This window comes from Neodiprion lecontei, chromosome 3, assembly GCF_021901455.1.
Source record: "Neodiprion lecontei isolate iyNeoLeco1 chromosome 3, iyNeoLeco1.1, whole genome shotgun sequence".
NCBI lineage: Eukaryota > Metazoa > Arthropoda > Insecta > Hymenoptera > Diprionidae > Neodiprion > Neodiprion lecontei.
This window is the reverse complement of record NC_060262.1, coordinates 20,977,451-21,004,891: the sequence shown is the minus strand read 5'-3', so window position 1 is coordinate 21,004,891 and position 27,441 is coordinate 20,977,451. Positions and strand designations below refer to the sequence as shown.

The window sequence follows — 27,441 nt, the reverse complement described above, 5'->3', positions numbered from 1 at the left end:
ACTCCAACAAAATATATTTTCAAGAATTCCTTTTTCTCTGTGCATAGTCCCTAGTCACTGCCATTAACGCTTCAATATTTACATCCAAAAAACGGAAAAATTACGTCGTGTTCCCACAGCTGTTAATCCTACGATATTTTAAACGTCTTGACTGAATTCCCGAGAGCCCAATTAGTGAGAAAATAATCCTCAAAAGAAAATTAAAAGTCTAAAAAGACTTGTTCTTCAAAAACTACAAGAAAATCTAAGGCTAACCCCTTTTTCGCAAAATTTCTACAAATTCTAAAGAAAGCCAGAATCAATTTATCAGTTATTTAGAATGCGCTATAGCAACGTATCGTTTCAAAAGAAAACGATTGCGAATAGTTCCCGATCGCTGTGATTAATCGTTCAAAAGTTACTATCAAAAGGCAATGAAGTCTTGTATTTTCTCAAAAGTTTATTGTATACAGAGTGAATTCCTAACGACCGCATATTCCGTCGTCTGCTCAAACATATAATGCGCACGCGCTTCAATACGAGAGCGACTGTTTACTGTGTAAGAACGGCCAACCACCATAAATTTTTGAAGTTACATTTATGACGGTTGGTCGCTCTGGTAAACAGTTGCTCTCGTATTGAAGCGCGTGCGCATTACATGTTTGAGCAGACGACGGAATATGCAGTCGTTAGGAATTCACTCAGTATGTATTTTACATCATTACCATACAAAACGTGTCTTCTCTATTCTCGACAATTTGTATTTACTAATTTAACCCAAACACAGGAATAAATTACTAAATACGAATTATCGAGAATAGACAAAACATGTTTTCGAAGGGGTCGATCACGTCGTGAGAGTAGTTTCATTTTTTGGTATATTTTTCGCGATACAATTCATAAAATGTCATCGCATTGCAGCACGTCTTTATTTTACAACTCCCAGAATCTAGTTATTAGAACGGAATGTGTAATGGTTTCTAAAATCCAAAAATTAAAAAAAAAATGAGTTCAGAGTCAAAGAATTACAAAGCAGATCTTCAAATTCCAAAGTTCAATACAAAAATAAAACTACTATATTTTTTAACCAGCCACGTACTCGTTAATTAATTCACGCTTGCAAATCTTCCGGCACCGATAGCAGCTAAAATGTAAGTCTTACTCCAAAATCAAGGGTAAAAGGGTGGCTCCGTTAGTCGCAATTCTATTCTTGAGGATAGGAGGAATACAGAAAAGATAGAAAGAGAAATATTTTCATAATCGTGAAGGAAAACGGCGCCCGCAATAATAACGTATCGTTATTTGCGTAAAATTGAACGATTTTCCAGCCGTTTGAAAGCACCCGGCAGGATGCTCTTTCCGTGCAAATCTTCAATATTTAGTTGACAGCCATTGTCGCAGGGATTTCAATGGGTGTTACAACAATAAGCTATTGACGAAAAGCGGGGCCACGGTGGTTCCTCGGAGCTGAGGGGCACAATCTGCCCCTTCCCATGAATATAAATACGTATATACAATATACCATGTGTATATGTGTAGTGTATATATATATATACGTGTATGGGCGCACGCCCTACACGCGCAGTGCATGCCGGGATGCAGTTGCAGAGCTTTGCTGGCGATATTGCGCAAGGGTCTCATCCCCTCTCTCTTTTTCCACCGCTTTCAAGCATGCAGGGAAAAGGGGCAGTTTAGAGGATAAGCCTGCTTGACTGTACTTTTCACGCCCCTGTCTCATAATAGAGTAACATGAGAGAGGAGAGAACTAACATCGTTCGGTTTATTGTCGGTCGGTGGCTACATAATAATTTCCGAATTTAAGAGAGGGGGCTCGATTTCTGGCACTACGCTGCGTGACTTCGCTTTCGATTTTTACTACCTACGTTTAATTACCGTTCCCGTTTCGTATTTCATTTTTCTCAATTCTTTTCGATTATTCCATCGAATTGTGTAACGCTGAGAGAGATTTTTTTTTAATTCTTTATCATTAACCGCAACGAAATTGTATAACAGCCTTTATTTATCGATATAATATCATTTCAATAAGTATTATATGACATACATCATAATTTTAGTTGAATATATATTATTATTACATATGTGTGTATAATAATATAATATTAAACCGTATCATTGATCGCTTATCTTTTGTTCAATATTATATATTATGTTTATTATTACAATAATTATATTTGGATTTTTATTTAATATACGCCTATGCAATGAAATTTATTAATAATCTTACTACAGGCAATATACTGCATATAATACGCCTCAGTTTGACATAGATATCAATGTATTTGATTCTATTTCTCTATCTAGTTTCATTTCTTATCCGCAGTTTTTGTGATATACTAAGAAGTTTGATATGAATTTATTGACATTAAAATTTATAGTGCTTCCGTAATAATTATATTATTCCTTTTTCTCTTCCCAAGTATTCACTTCTTTTTTCAACTGTGCAGGGCCACATAATCACAAATTGACAATATTTAATTGATGAATTAATCGATTAATCGTATAATTTTGAATATGTAATATACACGATATGTTATGGCATGATTTTTCATACGATATATTAAAATCATATAATGTATATGTACACACGATAGTAGTATATTTATATGTATTGTATATATATTTTTAAATATGCACTTGGAAGACAGAGTTTGATATATCATTAATAAATAATCTTTCCCTATATATACGTGTACATTGTATTGTATATATTTTTGATATACAATAATAATATGCCTCTCTTCTCTAATATTCTCATATATATTTTATCTTTCCTTTTTTCTGCCCCCATTCGGATAATTTTCTCCAACTCCTCACTCGTCATACCTGCCCCTTTATCTTTTCGGGACACGCAATTCATCGATATTATATAATCAATTGCACACCGCGTATAATAACAACAATAATATTGATTCGTTTCATGCACGCGTACTTTCCTTCTTATTTTATTCCCTCGCATAGTATATTTCTCTATCTTTTCATTCCTCTATTCTTCAAACAATACAACAAGTATTATACGATCTGGATACTTGTCGAGACATACAGATACGTATGGATTTTTGTAGATATGCATTTTTGTCTACATATTATATATTTTATACCAATACTTTTTTTGGTTGCTTAGTAATTATTTATAGTAATGTTTATGCATAATTACCGGGGTTTGCGGAATTACGCGTACGGCGAGATCTTAATCAGCACGCAACGGAATATCGTTGAAAAATTCTGTTCACGATTTTCATCTTTTCGTTAGTTCGTCTTAGCTAGTTGTACACGTAGTTTTACTTTGTGGTGTTTATTCGATATAAAAATAAATTAGAAATGCATAGCGTAATATATTTTGGTAAGATTATACGGATTGGAAAACGAACGATGACTTGATTCTAGAAGACCGATTCTACGAGAATAATATTCTTATATCAAGTTTACCGATATTCTACTCTCTTCGTACTCCGCGTAATTCTGGGCCACCCTGTAGATGTACATTTTCGTTCCCCTCTTGTTTAGACATTTTATAAGTTCCTACGTAATATAATCATACTGCGATATCTAGAAAAGAGCACAAATCGACATAGCAATACACCGGATTATAACAATATGACGAAATATGTATAACGTTATGTTTAATGCATTATATCTATTGTATTAGCTTAACTGTAGAATTTCTAGCTCCTACTTATTTAGTAGATCAAAAAAGAATTAGTACATGCTCACGGCTATGCGTAAAAATACTCGGTATACGATTAATCTAAAAACGCGAGCTGATGGCGAAAGAAACATACAAAAGACTTGCCAATTTAATTAACGATCTGAGCTTTTACATGTACGAAGCAGCAAGAATACAGCTTATGTACATACATGATTGGAAATACATGGTAGATATGTATTTTTAAGTGTAACAAGTGATATTCTCATTACACATGACGGACAAAGAAAAATTCATAACAGTTTCCCGGGTTTGGAAACAAGAGGAGTATTTGAATGCATAAGCTAATCTATGTCCCTAATAATTAATTGCAGCTGCCTAAAGAGGGCGTTTCGATATTTAGAAACTCGAAAATATTGTAAGAATATCATCGTTAAATAATCATTTTACTTCCAGCCGGTAAATCGCCGAGTCTAACGGGCATGTTAATCAATCTTGTTTCCGCAAATGATAATTATATCCGCACGTCTAACCTGCGCGCATAAGTATTATTAATACGATTTTACATAGGAATATGTAAATAAAAGATGCGAAGGCATGTCGAGTAAACACATATTGTGTGTAAAACCGAAATATGATATTTACACAAATGTGCAGTAATATGCCTTTATCCAGAATCGTTATTACGTCACATTTAATTTCGGCTGAGCTAATTTTTTAGTCATACTTTCGCTATTATGCATCTGTTGAACGACACATTCATACAACGGATCGCCAGGGCACCGAAGAAAACCGTTTCGCAAACTTCGAAATATTCCATCACATCTACTTTTCAGCTAACAGAAAAATCTGAAGTACATCAAACTTTTTAGTAATAATATCAAGCCTGTGCTTTAAGGGTTCTTCAAATTTAACGTGAATTATTTTGCGAATTAGGATAAAATCAACTCTTCTGTAATTCTAAGATTACTTCGTAACGCAGATGGACTTTCAAATGTCACTGCAGGTTATTATCAATGTGAGATTATGTGGCATAATTCTTTGAATCTACCTTCTCTCTAAATCGATCCTGCACCAAGTCTGCTGGATTTGAATACCACATTTTCCATCCAACACTTGATTTCAAAGCACTTGTATCGAGGGCTAAGGGACGTAACCCACAAAAAAACTGGGAATACTGCCATAAAGGCGTAAAAAACCCTTTCGTTAACTTGGATTTTCCACAAAAGTCGAACTAAGCAGCCTTCAGCTTTTTGTTTTCTACGCCCTTTTGACTATTACTCCCGGAATGATAGTCAGGACAGTTTCTCAACTGATGTGTTGCTACAGCGATTTTTGAAAAATAGAAAAGCAGTGTATATATGAGTTCTAACTAAAAAAAAATGGCGGCGTACCGGCAGAGTATCCCGATTCCTACGTTTTCTGGAAACTTTTTTCTACTGTCGGTAAGGTAGGGATCGGGATACTCTGCCGGTAAGCCGCCATTTTTTTTTAGTTAGAACTCTTATATTTACACTACTAAGAAACATTTTTCCCAACGAAACACGCAAGATAATCTCGGGCACTCTGGCACAATCCGTCGTGAATATAGTGCGTTTTACGTGCATAACGTGCCATTTCAAAACGAATTAACCGACTGTTTCGGCGACCAAATCTTCTCCTCTAGAGTTACGTATGAGTTACAGAGAGCTTTGCAATTTTACTCCATCGTATCGTACTGGACCTTCTTCACCTTGAAGTAACGATAAGCCGCGTAGCCGGTGATCGTCAAAAGAACGGCAGCCGCCAGGGTCGAACCGACAGCAACCGGTGCGGTTTCGTCGCGTGTTGCGCGTTCCGGTTTGCACCAAAATTCCGTGGCGAAAGTGTTGCTTTTGAACTTGAAGGGCTGAAGTTTCATTTCCCTGAGCGTGGAAAAACATTCGATCGTTAATTGGACCACAGCAATAACGCGATTCCCTTTTTTACAATAATCGGTTGGTTGGTCCGTTAAGGGAAGAATTTAAAGACGGTACCCCTGAGGAAATTTTCCTGACCAGTGCTCAGCCGGTAAGTGAGCCTAGGTGGGCCTCGGTCGTGAGAAACCGTGTTAGTAATCCGATACCTTCTTTATCGGCGGGAGCTTCTTAACACGCAATCCCATAAAGCACACAAATCCTATTACGGTAACCGTCTTTAACAGTCTTTAGTCAACGATTGGTCGAAACTCTACACTTTTTTTATCTGTTTCGTTAAGACGTGATTGCACGTTATGGATATATTTATCGAATAATTGTATTCCTAGACTAAAAAGATGCCTTGAAAATTACGAAAATAGAAAGTATTTGAATTATAAACAAAAGCTCGGATGTCGATAATTCACTTCAAATTACTTCGAAAAATTTATAATCACTCTACTGTGACTCATTCTATTCAAAAGACTATTCTCTGCAACGTCGGTAAAAAAAAATTTTTTTTTTTTTCACAGTCAACAGCCACATGCTTATGATTATTAAATTAATACTTAATGAAAAACGTGATTACTTTATGAAAAAATAATTTCATATAAGTTTAAGATGATCCATCCATGAACGAAATCAACACCGATCCGTGAAAATTGTGGGAAGAATACGATTTATGAATTATGAAAAACAGAACGCAAATTTAATATTTCCCAAATTATTATCAACTAAACTTCTTTCGCGCGTGAAATGATGGGATTTTTTATGACGAGGGAAATTTTACTCAAGAAATTTGAGTAAAGTAACTTCAGTTTCATTGTTCGAATCTTAAGTTCCACAGTTTGTTTGCTTTATTAATTGTGAGACCAGTTTCAACCGCGATTATTCGTAGATGAATCGTAAATTAAAAAACTCACCTGAGGAGCACAGTGGCATGAGTTTTACCATCTGTCAGAGGAATTTCCTTCTCGTTGCAGGCATACGATTTTCCAACCGGTGTTGGAAAAAACATGGTACTGTGTTTTTTTCCGGTGGTTAATCGTACAGTTTTATCTACGGAGAAGCAAACAAAATACCGTGTTTATTAACCGCTTCAGCCAGCAACAATTAATTCCTTTAAATATTATTGATTTTCTGAAAAATCACAGAGTAGAAATGACCTTAAGAATTTGCAGAGACTATTAATTGAAACATTGAATTTAAAACTGCTGATTCGTAAGTCAAGGAAGGTATGTTGAAAGAAATTAACTTCACGGACCCAAGTGCCCTGTAAAATCGTAATTACATTTCACACTGATGCACGTATGGAGGCCAAGGACAGGAAGGGAAAAGGAAGAGATTGAGGCGGATCGAGGCTTATCAACTCACTTGGCTGATCGATCAACTCGAAATGGCGGTCGCTCGAATTGTATGTCAGTTCAATTTTGTCGACGTACCATCCCTCGCCCCCGGGTGACTGTAATTGAAATTTGGACAGTTCATTTTCTTATTAAATTATTTCATTATGTGTAAGTAGTCCAACAATCGTCGTTGAACGACCGATTACCGGGCTTATCGAGTATTATCATTACAAAGGCATAAGCGGGAGTATGAACAGTGAAAAAAGTGGTAAATGTAAAGGGACCGATATAATCGATCAGTTCATTTGAAAAATCCGGTAAACAGGTGCTACGTTCATTTTTGTGAAGCATCGAAACTCACCCTGGCGAAACTCCAGAAGAGAACGAAGACCTTCCACTTCAATGACATCGTGGCTGAGTTGTCGTTGGCACAGTTACCCGTAACCGTCGCATCGTTCGGTACATAAATATCAGCCTCCTGAACATAGAATTTTTCATTCTTATTTTCCAGGTTTTTCGAGTTTTTCTAACATCAATGGGGGCTGTACTGAGTGAGAAGTTCGAAGCTTTCGATTTTTGGACTTTGAGATTCACTGTAAGTACTTGTAATATCTGAGAAATATCCCCTGAAATTTTTTTGTTAATTTGACCAAAATTGTCAGAATTACGGAACGATCTATTGTTTAATTAATAATAGACACAAACGACATCCACAGAAATCAACAATATCTACGGTCGGATTAAAGCCGGTAATGAATATCCATTGGCCGCCTTGTTATTTTTCAAATAATAATCTACACTGTAGAAACTATCTGAAGTTCATAAAATAATTGTTTTGAACACATGAAATCGTTTTGAAAAAATGTCAATTGTCTCTAAGGCAAATATACCCAAATATAAGCTTTTTTTACTAGCCTACTGACCGAGCATGCCCCCTTAATACAAAATACGGCAAATGAAATTTCTAGTGGTGTTTACTCTACAGACCGTAATGGCATTTACTTTTTTTTACCGTAACAAGAAAGTATATAATAATTCTGAGTACAAAGTGGAAATGAATTTTTTTAGCTGTAAACATGAAATCTAGTATGCGTTACTATTGTTTTTAATTTTGGTCACTCGTACTATATTTTCGTATCACATTTCCGATAATTTGATGTTGATACAACAATAAGTTGAACTTATAATTGTACCACATTTTCTCGTAATTCCATTCTACTAAAATTTCCCATAAGTAACTCGAATAACGAATGATATTTTTCACAGTGTATAAAATTGATCCTTCTGCACCGTTATTCGCCGAATTGCTATTTCATATTTATCCATGCATATCATAGTACGGTTACCCGTTCTTCGCCGACTTTTGTCTTGTATTTGACGGTGATTATAGCGTCGACTTGGAGGAGAATGCAAGCCTGCCCGTTACTTCCGTTGACGCGATATAAAGGCTGCTCTCCGGAAGATGATGGAGTAGACACCGTGCTCGTTGTCGTTGTCGTCGTTGTCGTCGTAGTTTTGAGATCCGAATAGAGAATCTGCTAACAAATACTTTATTAAATATAACGAAGCCTACGCCAAACGAGATCAAATCAACCGACCAAAAGTATATAGATTCAGAAAAAACGATATGCGGAACGCTGTTTTCACCCAGATTTTCACAAATCGTGAAATAATTTGTTAGTTTCATAAAAATTATTTCCAACAATGTAGCGCGGCGAGAATGAAAAAATTTTCCGCGTTCTTCGCGTGATTGGCTAAGTGCAGACGAAGTCACGTTGACATGGGTTCTAAAATTGAATGGGTATAATTGTATATTTATATCAGAACATAATTGCGAAAGCTTTTATGTATCTAATCATCGGAGCATAAAAGATAATTAATTACTGCCATTAATTATACATATACATGTGTATATGTTGAGATCTATGTACGTGACGCAGGCTGATACACGTCTCTACTTAATTATGCTTTGCGTTTCGGTAACCTAATATAATATGTCGTGCATAGGATTAGCTGAAAGCGTTGATCACGTACCGCGAAAATTCATTACAGTAATTATACTCGTATATTATTAATTATTCAACCACGGGTCAGAACGCGCTTGTGCTCTCGAATTGTGTATTGGTTGTGTATTGTATAGTTTATAGATATAACAGATACGCAGCTTGAATTTTACAGAAATTAAAACCGCCACGCCATGTATGTTTGTTTATTTATCGCAGACAATTATGCTTAAGTTCAAATTAGGGATTTTATGATGGCGAAATTTTAGATGCTGGTGTAAGATGATTCACATAAATTTGCGACGAAAAAAGCGAATAAAAACCGAGATTGAAGATTTCTAAGGATATATCTCTACTCTAGTCTTCTCTACATATATACAGAGTGAATTCCTAACGTCTGCACGTTTGCCAGGGTGAGTAACCGTCATAAACGAAAATTTTTACTGTTATCGCTGGCAGTTGTGCTCAATACCAACAACTGTAAAAAAATTTGAAGTCACGTACGAACATCGCGGCAAACTGTCGTCTAAATTTATGACGGTTGGTTGCCCTGGTAAACAATCGCTGCCGAACTGTAGCGCATGCGCATTACATTTAAGCAGACGACGGCTTTCTCTGTCTGTATCCGTTTGTTCACGTGTAAATCCAAAACTACTCTACTGATTTTGATTTTTTTTTTTTGTTTTCTTTGGATAGCTACAACGTCTGGCCACATTTTAGGCCAGGCATACTTCGTTACAATCAGATCAATAGTTTTGGAGATAGAACGATATTTGTAAACCAACAACTCGGAACGGGATCAGTCACTTATGCAACCGCTGACTATACTCTTCCAGATAGAGGAAAGTTACGGCCAAAAGTTTTCAAGGCCTCGATGAGCTCTGCAAAAAAATCTGCGAGAGCATAAGCTATGTATAATAATTTTGGCACAGGCTACATTTGAAAATAATCGTGAGCGCAGTCGCAATGGGCTGCCAGTATAGGTATCTACATACGTATATGCATGTGTGATTTATCACTGTACGTCACTTTGTAATCGACTATGATTTGTCCGCACCTACGTGCGGGATGTATGGAATAACAAGGTTTGATTATACTCACCAAGGGTATCCTGGGCTTCTGGGTAGCCATGTCAACGATTATTCTAACGGGTCGGGATGTCGTAAAATAGCTGTCCAGTTCTTGGGTTGCTTGGTGCGCCGGTCCGCTCAGGACTGTCCCCAGGATACACCCTGGTCAATTAAATTTCAGTAGTTCAATTACAAGTATCATGTACATATTCACTCGCTTTTCGTCCTTGCATAAGTCAAAGCCAGTTTGATTGCATTCGCGGCTTAAAGTTGAAGCTCAATCACTTATCCCAATTCCCCGATTCCCGCATATGTTAATTAAACGGTAAGTAATCAATGGCGCACGTATTTCAATTCTCTAATTATACATTTATCGCATTTTAAAATCAAAAGAACACAAGTTTATTTCAGAATGAATTCCTTATAACCCGTGACAATGACGTTATTTTTAAATTCTAAACTGCAGAATGTATCAACAAAAAGTTATTCTTCACCGATGAAATTCGTCAATTAGAGTTTTAACACAAAAGTCGTCACACCTTGAGCTCGTAATTTCAGTTGAAACACATTGTATTGTAGAAGTATGTGCTCGTAAAATAGAACCGAGAGTTGGTACATATATACAACAAGAATTACCTAATCAAATTATTATGCATGTATTCTAATTGTGAGACAAGATTCGTTTCGTCCAACACTAGATGGGAGCAATTTAGCAATTGACTCGTCCTCTACGATAAGTTGTGAAATCGTGCGGGGAACTTCTCACATTGTACACGAGTTGTAGGTATCGATAGACCGAGCAGATTGGTGTTCATTCGCTACTCAAATTCGAGGAGTTTTTATTTTGAATAATCGCACGGAACTTTCACCGGCATCTATGAAAGTCTTTTCGAAGAACAGGAAACAGAACGTTATCAGCAGTGAATAAAACATGTTGATCGTCCAAAATTCCCAACAAATCATTTGAACATCTCGAGTTCTTCGCGTATGAAGCATCAAACGGTTACGGATATACCGATCACCATTCTTTCTAACAAAACAAAACCCGAAGTATTTGTTGTACGGTTCGTCCGACTGCGTACAGATGCTTTTGCCGGGACGATACATCAATCAATGGAACGAAAACAACGTTTCCGACAAACTTCGACTTTCACGTGATAATAGAACAGCACAAGAGTTCGCATCCGGTGTTTTCAAATGTTAATCACACCCCCCCAGAAATAAATAATAATAAAATTGTCCTAGTTTTACGTGTTGACTTGCATATTTCCTTAACATGCAAAACGCGTGACTTTGAGTTAAGGATATTATAATGTCTTTCTCGCGAAAAGCAACAGCTACGTTTGAACGTCAGCAGATTGAGCGATTACAGCAAAGAGCACGAAGGCATCGCGTACACAACTCGTTCGCCAGTAGTTGAACTCCTTCTACGTAGACTATACAGAACCCTAAATTACCGAGGGGGCCGTAGACGGATGAGCAAAACCTTGCGAAATATTTCAAACAAATGTCACAATACATTTGAACGTGATGAAAAACAAAAAAATAAGAACCGCAGAATCTTTCATGCGTTCGAATCCTGCTTAAGCTCGCGCCGCCGATTTAGAGCTTTGCTAGATCCAACGATCGTACGTACCATGAGAAATGTGCATAAAACTGCAAAGTCAACCGTATCAAAATTCCCATAAATATAAATAGATACGGATCATGGATTCGTTAATATCAGACTCCCCTCGACTAACACATGTAAATTATCTCTATTGTTACCGCAATCATTATCGTTGATAATAAAAGGGGTTAAAAGATCGACTACTCACACAGGGGTAAGACAACTCTCGCGAGTGCGACCGGGGCACGGTGTTGACGATGATGGTGGTACCGCTGTAGGAATCCTGGTGAAGTCCGAGGTGTGCGAGCCATTGTCATTCGGTCAATGTATCAAAATTACGTGTTGAATATGCAGCGTCGGAAACGAAGCGATAGAAAAATACGTGGGCGATATGGACGCGGCGTATCGCGACGTCTCGAGGTTCGCCGACGTTGTGAAAGACGGAGAGAACTGAGCTAACTTCCCCACGATCAATAGGGGTGCCTTTCAGCATGCGCTCCAGCCGTCGACACACGTATCCTGGTAGTAGAGAAGGCAAGGTGGATACGTACAGGGTAGGCGAAAGGCCTCCCGCCCCCGGCTTCATCCACATCTCGACATATTCCTGTATCAGTGACGCACACCCACGGCCTTGCTCCTTGTTTTTTTTCACCATCAAAACCGCCCCCGACGGTCTTCATTCACGAGCTTACGCGGCGTACGTCACGAGGGCGCGTAGGTGGATGGAAATTCATCGACGATTTATCCAAAGGTGACGACGACGTTCGCGTTTCCATATCACATGGACGAAAACGTCGGCGAGAACGCTTTTGTTCGCGATAGTTCTGCCGTGTTACAGCTCTTCTCGAGTATATTCTCTCAGTTTTTATTAACTACGGTATACGAATACACTGACAAGAATTTAATTTTTTACACTTTCTAGAAAACTCTGTAGCAAAATAGGCATTGTTAGGAGAGTATAAATATTGTGCAATGTTACGAGCTGTTATTTAGCTTATCAACCTATTTGGTGGAAATTTATTGTTGCACCAGCATCAAATTATTGGAATAGTTACAAAAAAAAAGATAGTACGCTGAGTGACCGTGCAATTCAAAAGCAATGAAAATAGCAATACGTACCAGATATCCTGGTTACAGAATCAAAACTAATTTTTATTTTCTACCCGGATGTCAACTAACCGGGTGACCCGGTATTGTAATGATACAAAGAACTTTCTTTTTTAAAAAATTGTCAGTGATCACTTTTTTCGTTTAATTCTGCATCATTTAATCGCTGAATATCATCAATTGCAAATCAATGGCGTAATTCCATAGTTAGCTTTTAAAGTACGAATTAGAAGGCTTATACTTTTATTCACGGTGGTTCCAAGCACGATAGCGATGAATTGATTTTTAATTTTTGTTAGAAAAGGTGCGACGCGAGAAGTTTTTTTGTGGAATACCGATTTCCTGTGATCTTTGATCAATATCCGTAAGCACGTACCGAATAGAATCAATCCAAGCAGGCAAGAAAATACTTGTTATAGTAAACTTTATGAGTAGTTAAAATTTTATGTGAACCGAAAAAGTTTCAAACTTTCACCGACGTTTCCCCTTAGATATTTTATCTCTTGTTTAGCCTTAAAGAATCACTTCGGCTCCACGGTTCGTAATATCAAAAGTCAAGTGGATTAAATTCTACCGTGTACTGCAATATTCAACATGTAATTGGCCAACTGTAATAAGTGCATAAAACCCGCATATGCAATACTGTTTTTTTTTTTAATGTATTTAATGTATTATTTATACAGGTGATGAACGAAAGAAAGTAAACACAATCAAGCAAAATCAGACACACACATTATATAGCGATATCACTTATGGAGCTATACTTTGGGTCACATGAAATCTGAATTCCAAACTGCACTTTTAATATCGGTGGATGGATACTGCAGCACATATGTACGTTGTGCTCGGCATGCGACGGAAGCCTTCTGTAATAATAATATTGGCCACATACCAACTAAGGTGATTTAAAATAGCACCAATTGCCGGCCTCTCCATCACAACAATTAAATATTATTCTTATTGTTATTACCATAATTAATATTTGAATGAATAAATCCCTTGAATTACGAACATAGTTGCTTTACATGAAAATTATTCCGCAACCTCGAATGATGACAAATTCCAGTATTGTGCAGATCCTAAAAACCATAATAATATCGCAAATGCTCTTCGTTTTTTTTTTTTCTAGGCAATGATTGTACAAGCGAATAGTTAATGTACATGCATAAACCAACATTCGGCATTTTAATATTTATACGTAGTCAACGTATACCAGAATGGTTAGAATGTGGCACGAATTACATTCCTCGAGTAAAACTGAAGCGATATATCCGCGAAAAGAATATCTTGTCGATTCTTCGCAAACATTACACTCGCCATAAGATTGCTCATTTCTCGATAATTGACTAACTAACCAACGCTCAGCCTTGTCCTAATGTGTACAGTATACGGAAAAATCGACTACTGTCGATTTCATCACCCCGACAAGTACTATTTTCTTGGAAACGAACTCATTATCTCACTCATTATTAAGGGAATCAAGTAAAATCCCATTGCGCAAGAATTTTCGTCCCGTAATTAATGATCATCAATGAATTACACATGCCAATGTAATAATTATCATTTAATAATATGTTCGAACGTTGGCTAATTACCGTACATTAGTCATGTATGATGGTCTTTAGGTTTATGATGATGCAATATGTATGTGACACGTATTACAGAATTACAGCAAAAACATACCAAGGAATAAGTTATACGAATTAGATCACCAACACGTATCTCATCAAACAGCAATTCAATATCAGTTAAAATACGTCCCACCTCGTTATACATACGTACACTATTACGTCACTTAAAATCATCAATCCTCTCGCAAATTTTGATAACAACCTAGTTAGCGAACTTTTCTATTTGTTCTAACGTTGTACAACAATTTATCTTTGAATATTTCCACTACAGTGTGCATAGATTCATGTAGGTACTTTCAAAGTTAACGGCTTATTTCCAAATAATTTAGGGAGTGTTAAGAAAGGAACAGGTGAATTGAATATCCATTTAGAATTATTCTAATCGTTCGTTTGAACTGAAATAAAGGTTTGACTATTTAATTTTTTTTTTCTTTTTTTTTTACGGTTCAGGTTTCTTATTACAGTTGTAACAGTGCACCAGGTATGCATATTTATATTGAATAAGTCCTCGTGTTATAGGTATAATATTTGAATAGATTTAGTTGGATGTTTGTTTTTCCTCAGATACGAGTTGAAAGAGAAATTTAGACCGTTATTATTTTGCTTACAGTATATATATATATATTTTTTTTTTTCAATTAGATTATGTATCTGTATAATATCGCCTACCGGTGGTAATAATATTTATTATTATTATAATATTACGATCATCGATACGTAATTTAATATTATGATTCTATTTGCCTCATATAAATGTTTATATTACATATATACATATATATGTGTATAATATTATGTGTATATATGTATAATATTAATATTCAATGATCCCAGCATTAATATCAATTATATAATAATACTCAGACATAACAAATCTACTCAGTTATACACACTTACCAAGTAATTACTGTATGTATATTTTAGATGCATTCAATCGTAGAGTCAAACATTTTTATTATATTTACCTATATATGTTTTTATGTGTATATGTATATGTCTAATGTTTATTTATTGTATATAGTAACTTGCAAACATAATTCACCACAATATGTCGCGATATTTTGTGCGTCAAGAAAAAGTTTCAATTATCTTCAAGACCTCGGGCAAACCGATTTCGTCACGCGTTTGAAAGACAAGCTTTGATTTGCCACGCGCCGCTCAAATTTAAAATTCACCTTCGGTTGGTCAAATAACCAAACTTTCTGGAAATCAAGTCTTCGATCAATTTTCATGATCACAAAATCAGGAAACCGAATGTATTTTCATGGACAGCGACGCTCGGAAACCTGTGATTATTAAACTTAATATTTTTCATTGCTCGGTAAATAGAAAAATCCGTTTCTAAACGGTAATCCAATGGCGAATGAAACATTACAAGATACATTGATTTCATCATCCCCGAATTGCGTCGACGTTAACAACGGTATTTACTTGTAACATTGGACGTTTGCGAAAGCCGAAATCGGCTATACCTGTGCCTCAGTATAAATAACTATCATTTATTATTTACTCATCGTTTGTTTATGCTGCAGAACTCACTGCACGCAACGGCAATAATCATCTTATGGCACGTGGGTTTGTCCTTCTTTTTTCTATTTATTTATTCACGTAATACTAACCCTTAAATTATAACCGAACGACCTGCATGATAACACAGTTCCATCACAGTGTCGTTATCGCAATTATCGGAAGAACAATACCGGTACCCATTATTCCAACAAGTATAATCTTATTATTATTTTATAGATAGACTAAAATTTCTTTTCTCTGCCCTCTACGTTTAAATAAAGTGGATATGCATTCGTTTTTCATCGATTCGATGAGGAATTATATCGCCAATATAAGTATTAACTTATTTATACATACGTATAATCGTCGTATATGTATCATATGCGCATACGTGTGTATATACACACACATATAGATAGATCTTTGCAGATTGTACACTAGTCCAAAAAAAAGAGACAGATTTGCGAGATTCAATTAATCATTGTACCAGTATTATTAATTAGAACCAAATTTCAATCCCTTCATTTGTTATTCCCTACACCTCATCTATTCCAAGTTCAAACAATACGTGAATACAGGAGAATACCTACTACGTTATGCAGGCGCAAAGGAAGACACAGGAAAAAAGCTATCAAGCGGCTGGACTCAACTTTTTTTGTGCCGATATTTTTATCTCAAAATAGATACAGAGACAACAGAGGAGAAAACACGAGTGATCACCGACCCAGTATTTCTTTCGTTTTTTCCATAAGCGGACATTAAAGTAAGTTTTATATTCGATTCACGTTTGTCACGGTGGTAAAATGTTTCATAACGATTTATTAAAATATGCAATACTGGAGTTTAAAAAAATGTACAATGTCAGGTATGTTTTTTGGATGAAAAATGTATGTGAAAATAATTTTCAATTGATGAAGAACAAATGCAATAAAAATATGTGCCCCGTTTTGATACAATATTAAAAACACTACGTAATCCGTCCTACTCAATTTCTGTGCAATAATGATCATACTTACAATGATAACAATAATAATATTAATAATACTAGTAATAATGACACTTATAATGACAATAACGATAAACGTACGAAAATTTTTGGTATCTAGTATTTATACATAATAACTAGCTTCGTGAAATGAAATGAAGCTATGGCATGCATGGCAGTAATCCTCGTATCTACAAGGACTTTATTTGTATTAAAAATTTCAATTAATATATACTATGTATGTGTATACACATATCCTTGAATGTATATATAATATGTATAGTATTATATAGTATCATCATTTGTTTAGTACGAATAAATAACGAATGTTTATCGGTACGGTACGTCAATCGATCAGTGATTCGTTCATTATGAAAAATCAGACTGAATAAAAAATAAATAAAGTTAATATCTAATGAACTTATCCAATCGTTTCTATAATATGTGTACAAGTATGTATGTATATCGTACATTATCAACCACGGTACATAAACGCGTATAAATAATATATGCACATAGGTATATGTATGTATATATACACATAAAGTAGTGGTATATGGTGTACACGAGAAAAAATATAATATTAAACAACAGAAATAAGGGAACGAAGAAGAAAATTTTTATGCAGTAGAAATATAGAAATAAAGATGTATGAATATATTTTCTTATATAACTTATAAAATAGATTGCATGTATTGATTGGTAAAAATTAATTCAATAGAGATTATACTTTGAGATTTCTCAGTGATTTTGGAGTGGGTAGAAACGAAATTTTTTTTCGCTCTATCCGAAAATTATTATTATAATATTAAACTATGAATAAATAGGAAATATTGAACTACCAAAGTGCTTTGAAAAAATGGAATCAAAGAGTCATTGGTAACATGAATCCGATACAAGTGCTGATTTGAAGTGAAAACGAGAGATAGTAGCTGAAGAAGATAGGAAAAAACACTAGAAAACAGTAATTACAAAGATGCAAATTGTTAAATTAAAATACAGTGTCCGGATGGATGAGATGGAATATGATAAACATCGTAAACAAAAAGAATATCAAAAACTTATTCCGTGCTAAAGTGAAGTTATAAGCAGTACAGAAACGAGAAAAACGTAAGGTACTCGGCCAAAATTTCCTTAGAAAAACAGAAATTCCACAGCTTAGAGTTAAGACTTTGTAAAAAAAAATTTTAAATGTGCCAGGAAGATTTGAAACAGTGGATTAAATTTCTACGTAACCCGGCTAAACTAAAATATTATTACTACGTACAAATCTATGATAATAACGGAAAAAAATTGTAGATTGTTGTTTCGTTATTAAAATCTATATCTGATCTAAGCATCAAATGACTTAATATTAATATAAATGCAATAAATAAATGTGAAAGCAAGCATTTTTCATTGATGCAAGATTACAGTTGGCTTAAAAGACGAGACCTAACTCGACGAAAAACTTACTTGCCGAAAATTATAAATAACTGTAATGAGTTCTTGCTTTTTAATGTGTTTGGTATAAATCAAGTATGGGAGCGTTTGAGACTCATTTCACTAAGATAATATAAATGGCGAGCGAGGTTTGTGTTTCCAATATCTCGATTTAAAACATCGCTATTACGTCCTTTTCACATAATACTATTGTAAATTTTATATACTACCAGTTTATTTTTCAGTCAGCCTTTTCAGCCTATTTTTTATTGTCGAAATGAGGGAGAGAAAAAAAGAATTTAAAGAAACTGCAAAAAAAAGAGTAACGTAGAAAAATTGTAAAGAAATTCCCGATTACTAAACAGCGCACAACAAACAAAATTGTATTAATAGCAATGGTAGATTCGGAACAAGAATAATACCAAACTTTTGATTTCATACTAGATTTCTTTTTTTCTCTCTCTTTTCTTATTCAATAAGCTGAAATAGACTTCTTACGGTACGCGCAATACGTGTTGCAACTTACAGTTAACGGTAGATTGCGCGAATTTCTCAGCATTCAATTCAATTAAAACAAATTCTTGAACTACAGAAATCTGCATAAACAGCTGGTTGGTGATATCCACTTACGAAGATATCATAACATTAGCATATTGTAAAAGAATCGGCCGAACGATTTGAGCAAGTTTTTTTGTTTATACAAATTTATTTTCTGGAAGCTTTTTCTATGCTTAGTCTCAAGTTCGTTTGCAGATTTTCAGACGACGAACGCAGCTTGTAGTAAAATGAAAAATAAATCACACCGGCTGTTCAGATGATTACTATGAAACACTAATAATTTCGATTGTGCATTTTTACTTCGCCAATAAATTGCTGTGAAATTTACTACTATACTATACGATGTTAACTCCGTGAGTTATAAAATCGTAGGTAATAGATGTAATGTACAGGGGAAAAGCTCCGATTGAATCATGAACTCGAATTCAATAAATCTCTAATATAAGAATCGACAATTCATCTTAGAACACTGAATCCCGATATACAAGAAATCTTATGATTCTTTAGAACTAAGAAAAGAATACTTTTTTCCAACAATCAACTATTTTAAGAAACTTAGATTTCTGCAAAATATAAATCGATAATAAGGGCTCCATTGTAGCCAACGATTTATGCGGTCTACACCGTTTTCACGATGCGTTTTCCCCCGTTAATGATGCCTTAAAGGCGTATAGTTGTTCTCGTAAAATCGACGAAAGTAAATAAAAATTATAATATCATTTAGACTTAGGTTTGAAGCGTGTTCGTTATTTCCTGGTGTACCGTTTCCAGGTCCTGTATGTAACCGGCTAATCTCGAGTTCAGAGTATCTAAGTTCTGTTTTTGCACCTTATTGGCACTCAGGGCGAGTTCCAGCTGCTCGTGGACAGTGTTCAACATTTCCCGTAGCTCTCCGTTCTCCTGTTGCAGTGACTGAGACAAGGAGAAAACAATTTATTGCGAGTCAATCGAACAAGTGAATTAAAAAGTAATATATTTGTTAAAGAAATCGCGAAACATTCACCATATAGTCTTTTTTCTTTGTGGCCATGGTCAGGCTTTTAATCTCCTCGTTCCGCGATCTCAATTCATTTTCCAGTGCTTCAACTCTTAACCTGAGCGCCTCACTGTTACCTTCAGAAATTTTGCTAGCCTCTAAATCCGCGTACTTTGCCCTTAGCCTGGCATTTTCTTCTTTATATAATTGCAGCTGTCTGTTCCATTCGTCTACATTTGCCGTTGACTCTTGCAGGGCACTTGTCAGTCTAGCATTTGCCGTATTCACGGCTATCAGTTCAACCTGCCGTAAATTGAATTATAATTGTTGTGTACCAAATTGCGAAACGTTTAGAAACTACGAATTATCACTTCCATTTAACAAATCTGCGGAACGATATTGCACAAAACATCTATATCGAATTTATTAGTATAACGTACCTCCCACTTTTTGGCATTTGCCGAACTCTGAGCAAGGGCGATTTTTAATCTGTCGTTATCGTATTTGAGCTGAGCTTCTGTCGACTGGTTGGATTGGCTAGATCCGATCTGTTGCAAAGATTTTCCTTGGTGCTGAGGGCTCTCTGTGCTTTGCTGAGACATACTCTGTGACCTAGCATGTATTGCGTTCTTCAATTCCTCGTCCATTTTACTCTGGCAGCCTCCAGGCAGAGGGCTACCGCTGACCAACGGCACACTGTTCTGTGCAGATATCAAGTTTGCATTTGGGTTCGGATTGTTAGATGCCGACAAGTTGGAACTTATCATTGACGAGTTGGGTGGGTCTATTAGGTCCTGTTCCGAGGATGGCAAAGACGACACAGACCTAGACGTGATTGGACTAACATTTGCACTTGTTGCCGGTGTCACGGATGAGCTATTGGACTGGAGCTTGGCGCCGGCAATCTTCGTTGCCTCTTTTACTTCAAGGAATTTCTCGATAAACTGTGCAAGTACGTTATAAACTCATTAATACATCAATTCCTTCACTAAATGATTATGGGACTTTGACGCAGATGGTTTTTTTTTTTTCTAGAATTTCAGAGAAAGAATAATTGAGATTATTGCAAATTTTCTCATAAAAAATTTCCAACCTTTCACACTTATTCCTGCTATAAAAAATAACAAGACTGAAGTTAGTTGCCAGTTTCAGCTGCGAACCACATGAAAAAATATGTAGCTTTTAATTACCATTTCCTGAATAGTAGTGTTAATAATGCGAAATCTGGTTTTCATAAAACAAACTATATCAATCGGATAGAGCCTTTTATTCTTGTCCTTAAACGCTTGGAGATTGAAACTTTCGGCTAACTTTAGTGTCATGAAAATTTGGGTTGTAAACACAATCTTCATTAATTTATATACTCCGTTATAAAAGAAAGAATAGTGATACTCAATTTGAGACGGAACTGACAACAGCAATACATCGATACATGGATGTTTCTTTGGATTTAGAGTGAAAAATGCAATTATCTATAACTTATACCCTGAAAAATTTTGTGCCCATTTCATGACTGAATGAAAGACAAAATAGTTTCGCATGGGCAACTGAGGAGGCAGAATTTCCATATTGCTACTAAAATCATCTGACTTTTGCCAATTTTTGCCACCTTCCAAGAATAAATTAACGCTGCAAAAATGGTTAAAACATGAACAAATGTTCGTTATTTAAATACCTTGCCCAACTCTGCTTCTGAAGAAAAACCTAGACCATAAACGGTGTTGGCTCGGACATCGGACCACTGTCCGAACTTTTGTGAAGTTTTGGTAAATGTCATGTTTGGTGTGATGGTGCTATTGATGACAGCCTAAAGTAAAAAATTTTATTGACTAATTGTCGGAAAAATCCTGACCATAGTTGTTTACGCAATTTATTTTTGAACTACAATAAGAGTATATTCATTATTTCATAATAATAAGTCGTTTACCTTAGTACCCTCAACAGAGATAATCCTGTATAAACTTCTTGTTGAGTCATAGAAAAATGAGACCGAAACGGCTGCAGTTGAGGCTGAAACCCAAGACCGTTTGGTCTTTGGGTCAATGTGGAAGACGTGTGCCTTACACGTAAATATTGGCTGCTCACTGTACGGACAATGTAAGAAAAAAAAAGTATACAGCGAATGAAAAAAATTACTTTTCATTCTTGTGATCTATAGAATATGTACGATATCATTGAAAACATTCACTCGTTGATTGATTTCACTGATCAATTGAATCTAAATCTAAAAATAGTTTATTAAATAGTTTATTAAACTTGATCAGACGTCTAAAAATTATAAGAAAGGGATTTTGAATTTTGGGCTACAAGAGTTAATTAACTCCTGGAAGTGGCACAGTAAAAATGTAGTTACTTTAGTGAAGTTGTAATTGTAGAGACTAGGATTGCCACAAAAATATACGAATCATAAAGGGAATGGAAAAAACTAAGTAAGAACAGATTGAAATTTGTCATTGATAATATTTAATATCAAAATAACAAGCTAATAACTGGTAATCGCGTAATACCACATGTTGTTCCATCGTGTTCTTTCGCCCTTTTCTTGCATAAAGTGAGGGTGCAATAGGAAGATGTAAGACAAGAAAACGGCTGAATTAGATTTCTCAATTATTAACATGGTTCTGAAAACAAACGCCTTGAAAACAGCTAATATTGGTCCAATTAGAGTAAAATCGAACTTTTTTACTTTGGTAATCATGTAAAATTATAATTCAATTAAATAAGAACACTTTCCACGAGTGTAGAAAGTGCAAGTATCGCGAACAAACCAATTAAAGTAGATAAGATCTAAGTTGTTATTCCCATTTTCTGTCGTATATTTACTTCAAATTTCTCCCCAGTGCGTACTATTGCAGATTCCAGTCACCGGTGACACCAGTGCAGTTTATCACGAGGTATAGTTATTATTAGATACTTGTACAAGTACGAGGTAGCAGCAAGAGTTTCGAATATAACGTGACGAGAAACGATGCGAGAACAGCCAGAGGTTCAACTCGATCCAGAGCTAAATACGAACGAAGTCGTAGTTATATCGGAGAAAATATTGTCGCGGCCCTTGTGTACGATTGAAAGTCGTGAGAGGGAGAGAAAAGGAAAAACAAATTGAAAAAACGCTAGATGCAAGTTTTTTCGACTTGCATTTTAGTGCGTATATTAGTACAGTACTCACCCCATTGTCTCTATTCCCGATGTCATAAAACGGTTGTTACTAACGTCACTAACTCATCGTAGGTACGATAAACGGGTCAAAACGAAATGAAACACTGCGCTGATTTCAGAGGATGCGAATTGTTAGGACAAGAATTGTTAGCGTAAAATCCCACCCTGTTTAGTGCAAGAACCAACCAGTTGACAGCCGCCATCCGCTGTGCTTTATGCACATGAATGTACGCTTTCGTAGATGACCGTCTTTATCTCGGAAAAACTACGTCTCGAGAAAGATACTTCCGTGGCATGGACTAGGAATAAAGGGTCGAAACATGAGACGTAGCTTGGCGCGGTAAACGATCCACACCCGACTACCAGCGCCACGTAGTGGCGGGGGACGTTATTGCTGTATGCGGATCTAGTCGATTGTCAGGGGGCTGGCCTATACCTTCTGCACTCTATGGCGAGAACGAACGACGCACTGCGGTTGCGCCATAGACTTATAAAGAGAGGTACTGAAGAAGGACAGAGATATGCCGGGAGTACTGCTCTCTCTTTTCAATCGGTTTCATAGCGGGAGACAAGGGCGCAGTGGAAGTGGAACAGCTATATCTATAGGCGCATAATTTCGCCTCATTCTCCTCTACCGCCTCGATCCCCGCCACAAATATCGTCAGAGAGAGGAAGGAGTACTCCCGGCATATTTCTGTCCTTTAAATGTTTGTTTCAAGCGGCTCATAAGAGCGCTCAGTCTATCTTTATAAGCCTATGGGTTGCGCGTGACATCGCGATCTTACCTCCTGTAATAGAAAATGAACGCGGTAAATTCATCGTTAACCTTTAGAACATGGGAACACCCTAAGGAACACCCGCATACGGCAGCAAACGTATGATCGACACTTTACCCATAAGAGTTTTAACGTATTAGATACCTTTTTTATGCATTTTCTGAAAGAGACCAAGAACCCCACATCCCCGTCCTCTAAAAGTTAAGCGGTGTCCTCCGCGTCCTTCCTTGCACGCGCAATTCAATCGGGCAAGCAATCGGTACGCAAAAAGGACAAAAACTAATGTTAGTTACCATCGCTCACTGCGTGTAGCCAGGTGATGCAGAGTCGAATATTATGCCTACGGAATTATGAACGGGTGCAGACAGAAATTTTCATATAACCTCGTATGGACGCTATATACTTTTCGACTACGCTAATTCATTTGGGCCAAATTCAGCAATGTGAATTCAACTCCATCGGATCGACAAATATAATGTTATCTAAATAGGTGCACAATAAACATGCACCTGGTTTACTGTTAACAGCGTTAGAGACCCTTTCATAATGCAGAGGATAGGAGACATAGTCGAAGAAGTTAATCTAAGAATGAACATACATATAGTTGATCCTACATGTACCTTATGTAATTTCTGTATACATGTTTAATACTATCTTCAGTCAACGCTAATATCTTCATTCCGAAAGAAGATGCAGCTGATATATAGAAATAATTTCATAACTGACGTTAGATTTCCATGATTTTTTACAAATTCTTATAATATAAAAAGTTCAAGAAAGAAATACTGGGAATGCTGTGCCGGATAGGCAATTGAAATTGAAATAATTTCTCCGAAAAATAGAGTTGTTCAGTGAATAGCGAGTAAAATTTTCGATTTTCACAATTCAACGATTTTAGTCTGTCGACTACGAATGATCGAGCGGGAGAGAAAGATGCTGGACTTGCCAAACTCTAAATTACCAAAGGTATGTGCACTTTGTGGACTTTAGTTGAAAAATGAAATTCATGAAAAAGAAAAATGTATTTACGCGGAATTGGGTATTTGCATGATTTTTATATTTCTTAACTTTTGATGTTTTTCGATTCTATAAATTTTTTTAGAATTTTTGAAAAAAAAATATTTTGTTTTTGTTTATAAATATTTAAATCATTTAATAAATAAAAGTGGTCCTAAATCACATAAAAGTCACGTGACATAAAACGGAATGTGATTGGTTTGACGTCATTGTGCTGCTACTGGCGCGTTTATTTGAATTCACAAGAGTAATGTACAATATTTTCTAGCGCTAAAAAAATTTTAAGTAAGTTTTTTAAACTTTAAGTTTGATACATTGTATAATTAATGTCAGACTTCGGTGAAAATAATTAAAATAGAAATCAATTTTTGTGTGTTTTTTTTTTTTTAACTCACACGGATAATTGTGTGGAGGTTATGATCACGTCAATGTTATTATACTAAGAATGTTAAGCAAGCATTAGTTTGAGTATTTTTACAAGTTGGTACTATACACCAACAAAAATCGTTTTTTAATGACATATTAAATAATTTAATAACTTTAGTTTATAATAAACAGCACTATCAGACTTTCTTTTCATCAATCACAACACAGAGCAACAGCTGATTACACGTACGGCGTGCTTACAGGAGAACTTGGCGCTAAAAATTTCAAAAAAATTCAGCATTGTGACGTCACATACGCGAGATGGAGCTACTTATTCATTTAAATATTGCCTTTTTTTTATTTATTAAATTATTTAAATACTTATAAACAAAAACAAAATATTTTTTTTTCAAAAATTCTAAAAAAATTTATAGAATCGAAAAACATCAAAAGTTAAGAAATATAAAAATCATGCAAATACCCAATTCACTCTGACTAAACTAGAGAAATCCGAAGGTATTACGATTTCACCTGCGTTACACATTATCAAAGCATGAGTTTTATTGACGATGAGGTAAATTTACACGAGGATAAAATTATCATTTGAAAAACTACAATATGTTCGTATTTGACCAGTGAAATTAAGTTCACTTATGCTCGTTTCCGCACCGCCGCAAGCGGTAGAGCACCCAGTGCGCGTTTTTTTTTACGTGATATCCCCAGTAGGCCTACTCCACGGAGAATACTTGTAAGATCGATCTTACACGTTCTTCGAAAAATTGTGGATAACCTTTTTTCACATATAAATTATGATAAATTGGTTCTCCCAATCAATTTGTACTCGCGTATATTCGCAGTTGGTTCGAAATTTTTCAGTTCATATAACCCGCAAACTGTTTATTGTCGATGAAATATGAATGATTTAATTATGGATGAAAGATGTTTGTTTTAATTATGAATGAAGGGTGACTGTTTTTATCTTATATGCGAACGGCGATTGACTTTGGATGTTCACGCACGGGTTTTTTTCTTATGAGGTATGAGGTAAACACTATAACCGAGAACCTGGTGAATACGCAAAACAATCAACAACTAAACCCAGATCGAAAACACGAATCGCTATAAGATCTTAGCATTTACCTATCGGATGACGATAGAGAAATCTTTCATGAAATGGAAACAAATCGGAGTAGAATAAGCACAACCACCAAAATACGACAGAGCAATAAAAGACTGTAAAACTATTAAAAAGAAACTACAGCTGAATAAATTTTACTATTTCTTGATATCATGATGATTCAGAACTACATCGCTAAATCAGTGTATCGATGAAAACAAGAATACTGTACCTGAACCAGACCTGAACCAGACCCAAGCCTAAAAGGTAAAATGTTAATTTTTCGGTAGAGACGATAAAACTGAGTTATCTGGAACAAATGAAAATATAATTAGTGACATGGCAATACACACAAAAATATACTTAGCTTAGATAAGTAAAAAATATAATTAACGAAAGAAGAGACAAATTAATTAGCTGAATCAGACAAAAAGCTTGATTAGCTGAAACAGATAAAAGGTTTTATTAGCTGAAACAAACAAAAAGTTTCATTAACTGAAACAGGCGAAGGAATAGTTTGCACAGTCACATAAGTCATACACTGACAAAAAATGGGTCGAGTTCAGCATGATATGCGCTTTAATATTCATTACATCAATTCTTAATTGTATTGACAAATAAAAAACATTCTGAACTTTTTGAATAGACATATCATGCTTCTTTGAGTTATTAAAGTGAATAACTTTTTCGACTGAACATTTTATAATTCTCAGTGCATTTATTAAAAAATTGGTTTTGTTGCCCTGAAACAGAAAATAATACGATCAGTTAAACGAGTATTTCTGTACATTTCATATATATTTCACAAATACTTACGCGAAAATTTTCCACTATCAGCATATACTACCGAGATTCATGTTCACGCGCATTGAGCGCTCGTTTTCAAATGCCACACTTTCTCTTATAATTGAAGGGTATTAAGTCCACGCGCAGAAGGTGCCGTGGAACTTGAAAACTTTATTATTCGTCAAAAAATTGACCGAAGAGCTGAAAAATCAGCACATCGAGAGTGCGCAACTTTTTTATATACTATTTGCAAAATCGACGCGCAAAAAACCGTGTCCAATTCCATTATCAATTTACGCGCATGAAGCTGCGTCCAATTCTCGTGATTCAACTACGCGCAACAAGGCGCAAAAGATCGAACTGTCAAAAAATTCTTAGTATGTGGGACTAGACCCAAAAATTCTGTAGAAACCCAATCCGCATCTGC

General features: G+C 35.6%; 2 protein-coding genes and 1 long non-coding RNA gene across 3 annotated transcripts; 1 reads left to right on the top strand and 2 right to left on the bottom strand.

Annotated features, from left to right (window-relative positions):
• Nucleotides 1-1,981: 1,981 nt before the first annotated feature.
• LOC107227438 (lysosome-associated membrane glycoprotein 2) lies at nt 1,982-12,275 on the bottom strand. Its single transcript, XM_015668581.2, has 7 exons — nt 11,814-12,275; nt 10,028-10,158; nt 8,270-8,458; nt 7,285-7,401; nt 6,952-7,039; nt 6,501-6,636; nt 1,982-5,547 (listed from the first exon to the last, which is right to left on the bottom strand). Exons 1-7 carry the CDS (start codon nt 11,920-11,922, stop codon nt 5,343-5,345), a joined length of 975 nt encoding a protein of 324 aa, XP_015524067.1. The 5' UTR covers nt 11,923-12,275; the 3' UTR covers nt 1,982-5,342.
• On the top strand, nt 7,355-13,783 carry LOC124293287. The gene is made up of 2 exons (XR_006903198.1): nt 7,355-7,518; nt 13,396-13,783. It is a non-coding gene; the product is annotated as an uncharacterized LOC124293287 (long non-coding RNA).
• Nucleotides 13,784-15,346: 1,563 nt separating this feature from the next.
• LOC107227434 (homer protein homolog 1) lies at nt 15,347-23,251 on the bottom strand. Its single transcript, XM_015668577.2, has 6 exons — nt 22,963-23,251; nt 21,721-21,877; nt 21,469-21,600; nt 20,234-20,737; nt 19,821-20,096; nt 15,347-19,729 (listed from the first exon to the last, which is right to left on the bottom strand). The coding sequence occupies exons 1-6, from the start codon at nt 22,986-22,988 to the stop codon at nt 19,544-19,546; spliced, it is 1,281 nt and encodes a 426-aa protein (XP_015524063.1). The 5' UTR covers nt 22,989-23,251; the 3' UTR covers nt 15,347-19,543.
• Between the last annotated feature and the right edge of the window lie 4,190 nt (nt 23,252-27,441).

Coding starts and splice junctions, on each gene's coding strand:
- LOC107227438 (XM_015668581.2), bottom strand. CDS start 11,922: ATGACAATGGCTCGCACACCTCGGACTTCACCAGGATTCCTACAGCGG. Junction 10,159..11,813: donor GAGAGTTGTCTTACCCCTGT/GTGAGTAGTCGA, acceptor TTAATTGACCAG/GGTGTATCCTGGGGACAGTC. Junction 7,040..7,284: donor TCTTCTGGAGTTTCGCCAGG/GTGAGTTTCGAT, acceptor TTTCAATTACAG/TCACCCGGGGGCGAGGGATG.
- LOC107227434 (XM_015668577.2), bottom strand. CDS start 22,988: ATGACATCGGGAATAGAGACAATGGG. Junction 21,601..21,720: donor TCTCTGTTGAGGGTACTAAG/GTAAACGACTTA, acceptor TTTTTACTTTAG/GCTGTCATCAATAGCACCAT. Junction 20,738..21,468: donor CAGAAGCAGAGTTGGGCAAG/GTATTTAAATAA, acceptor GTACTTGCACAG/TTTATCGAGAAATTCCTTGA.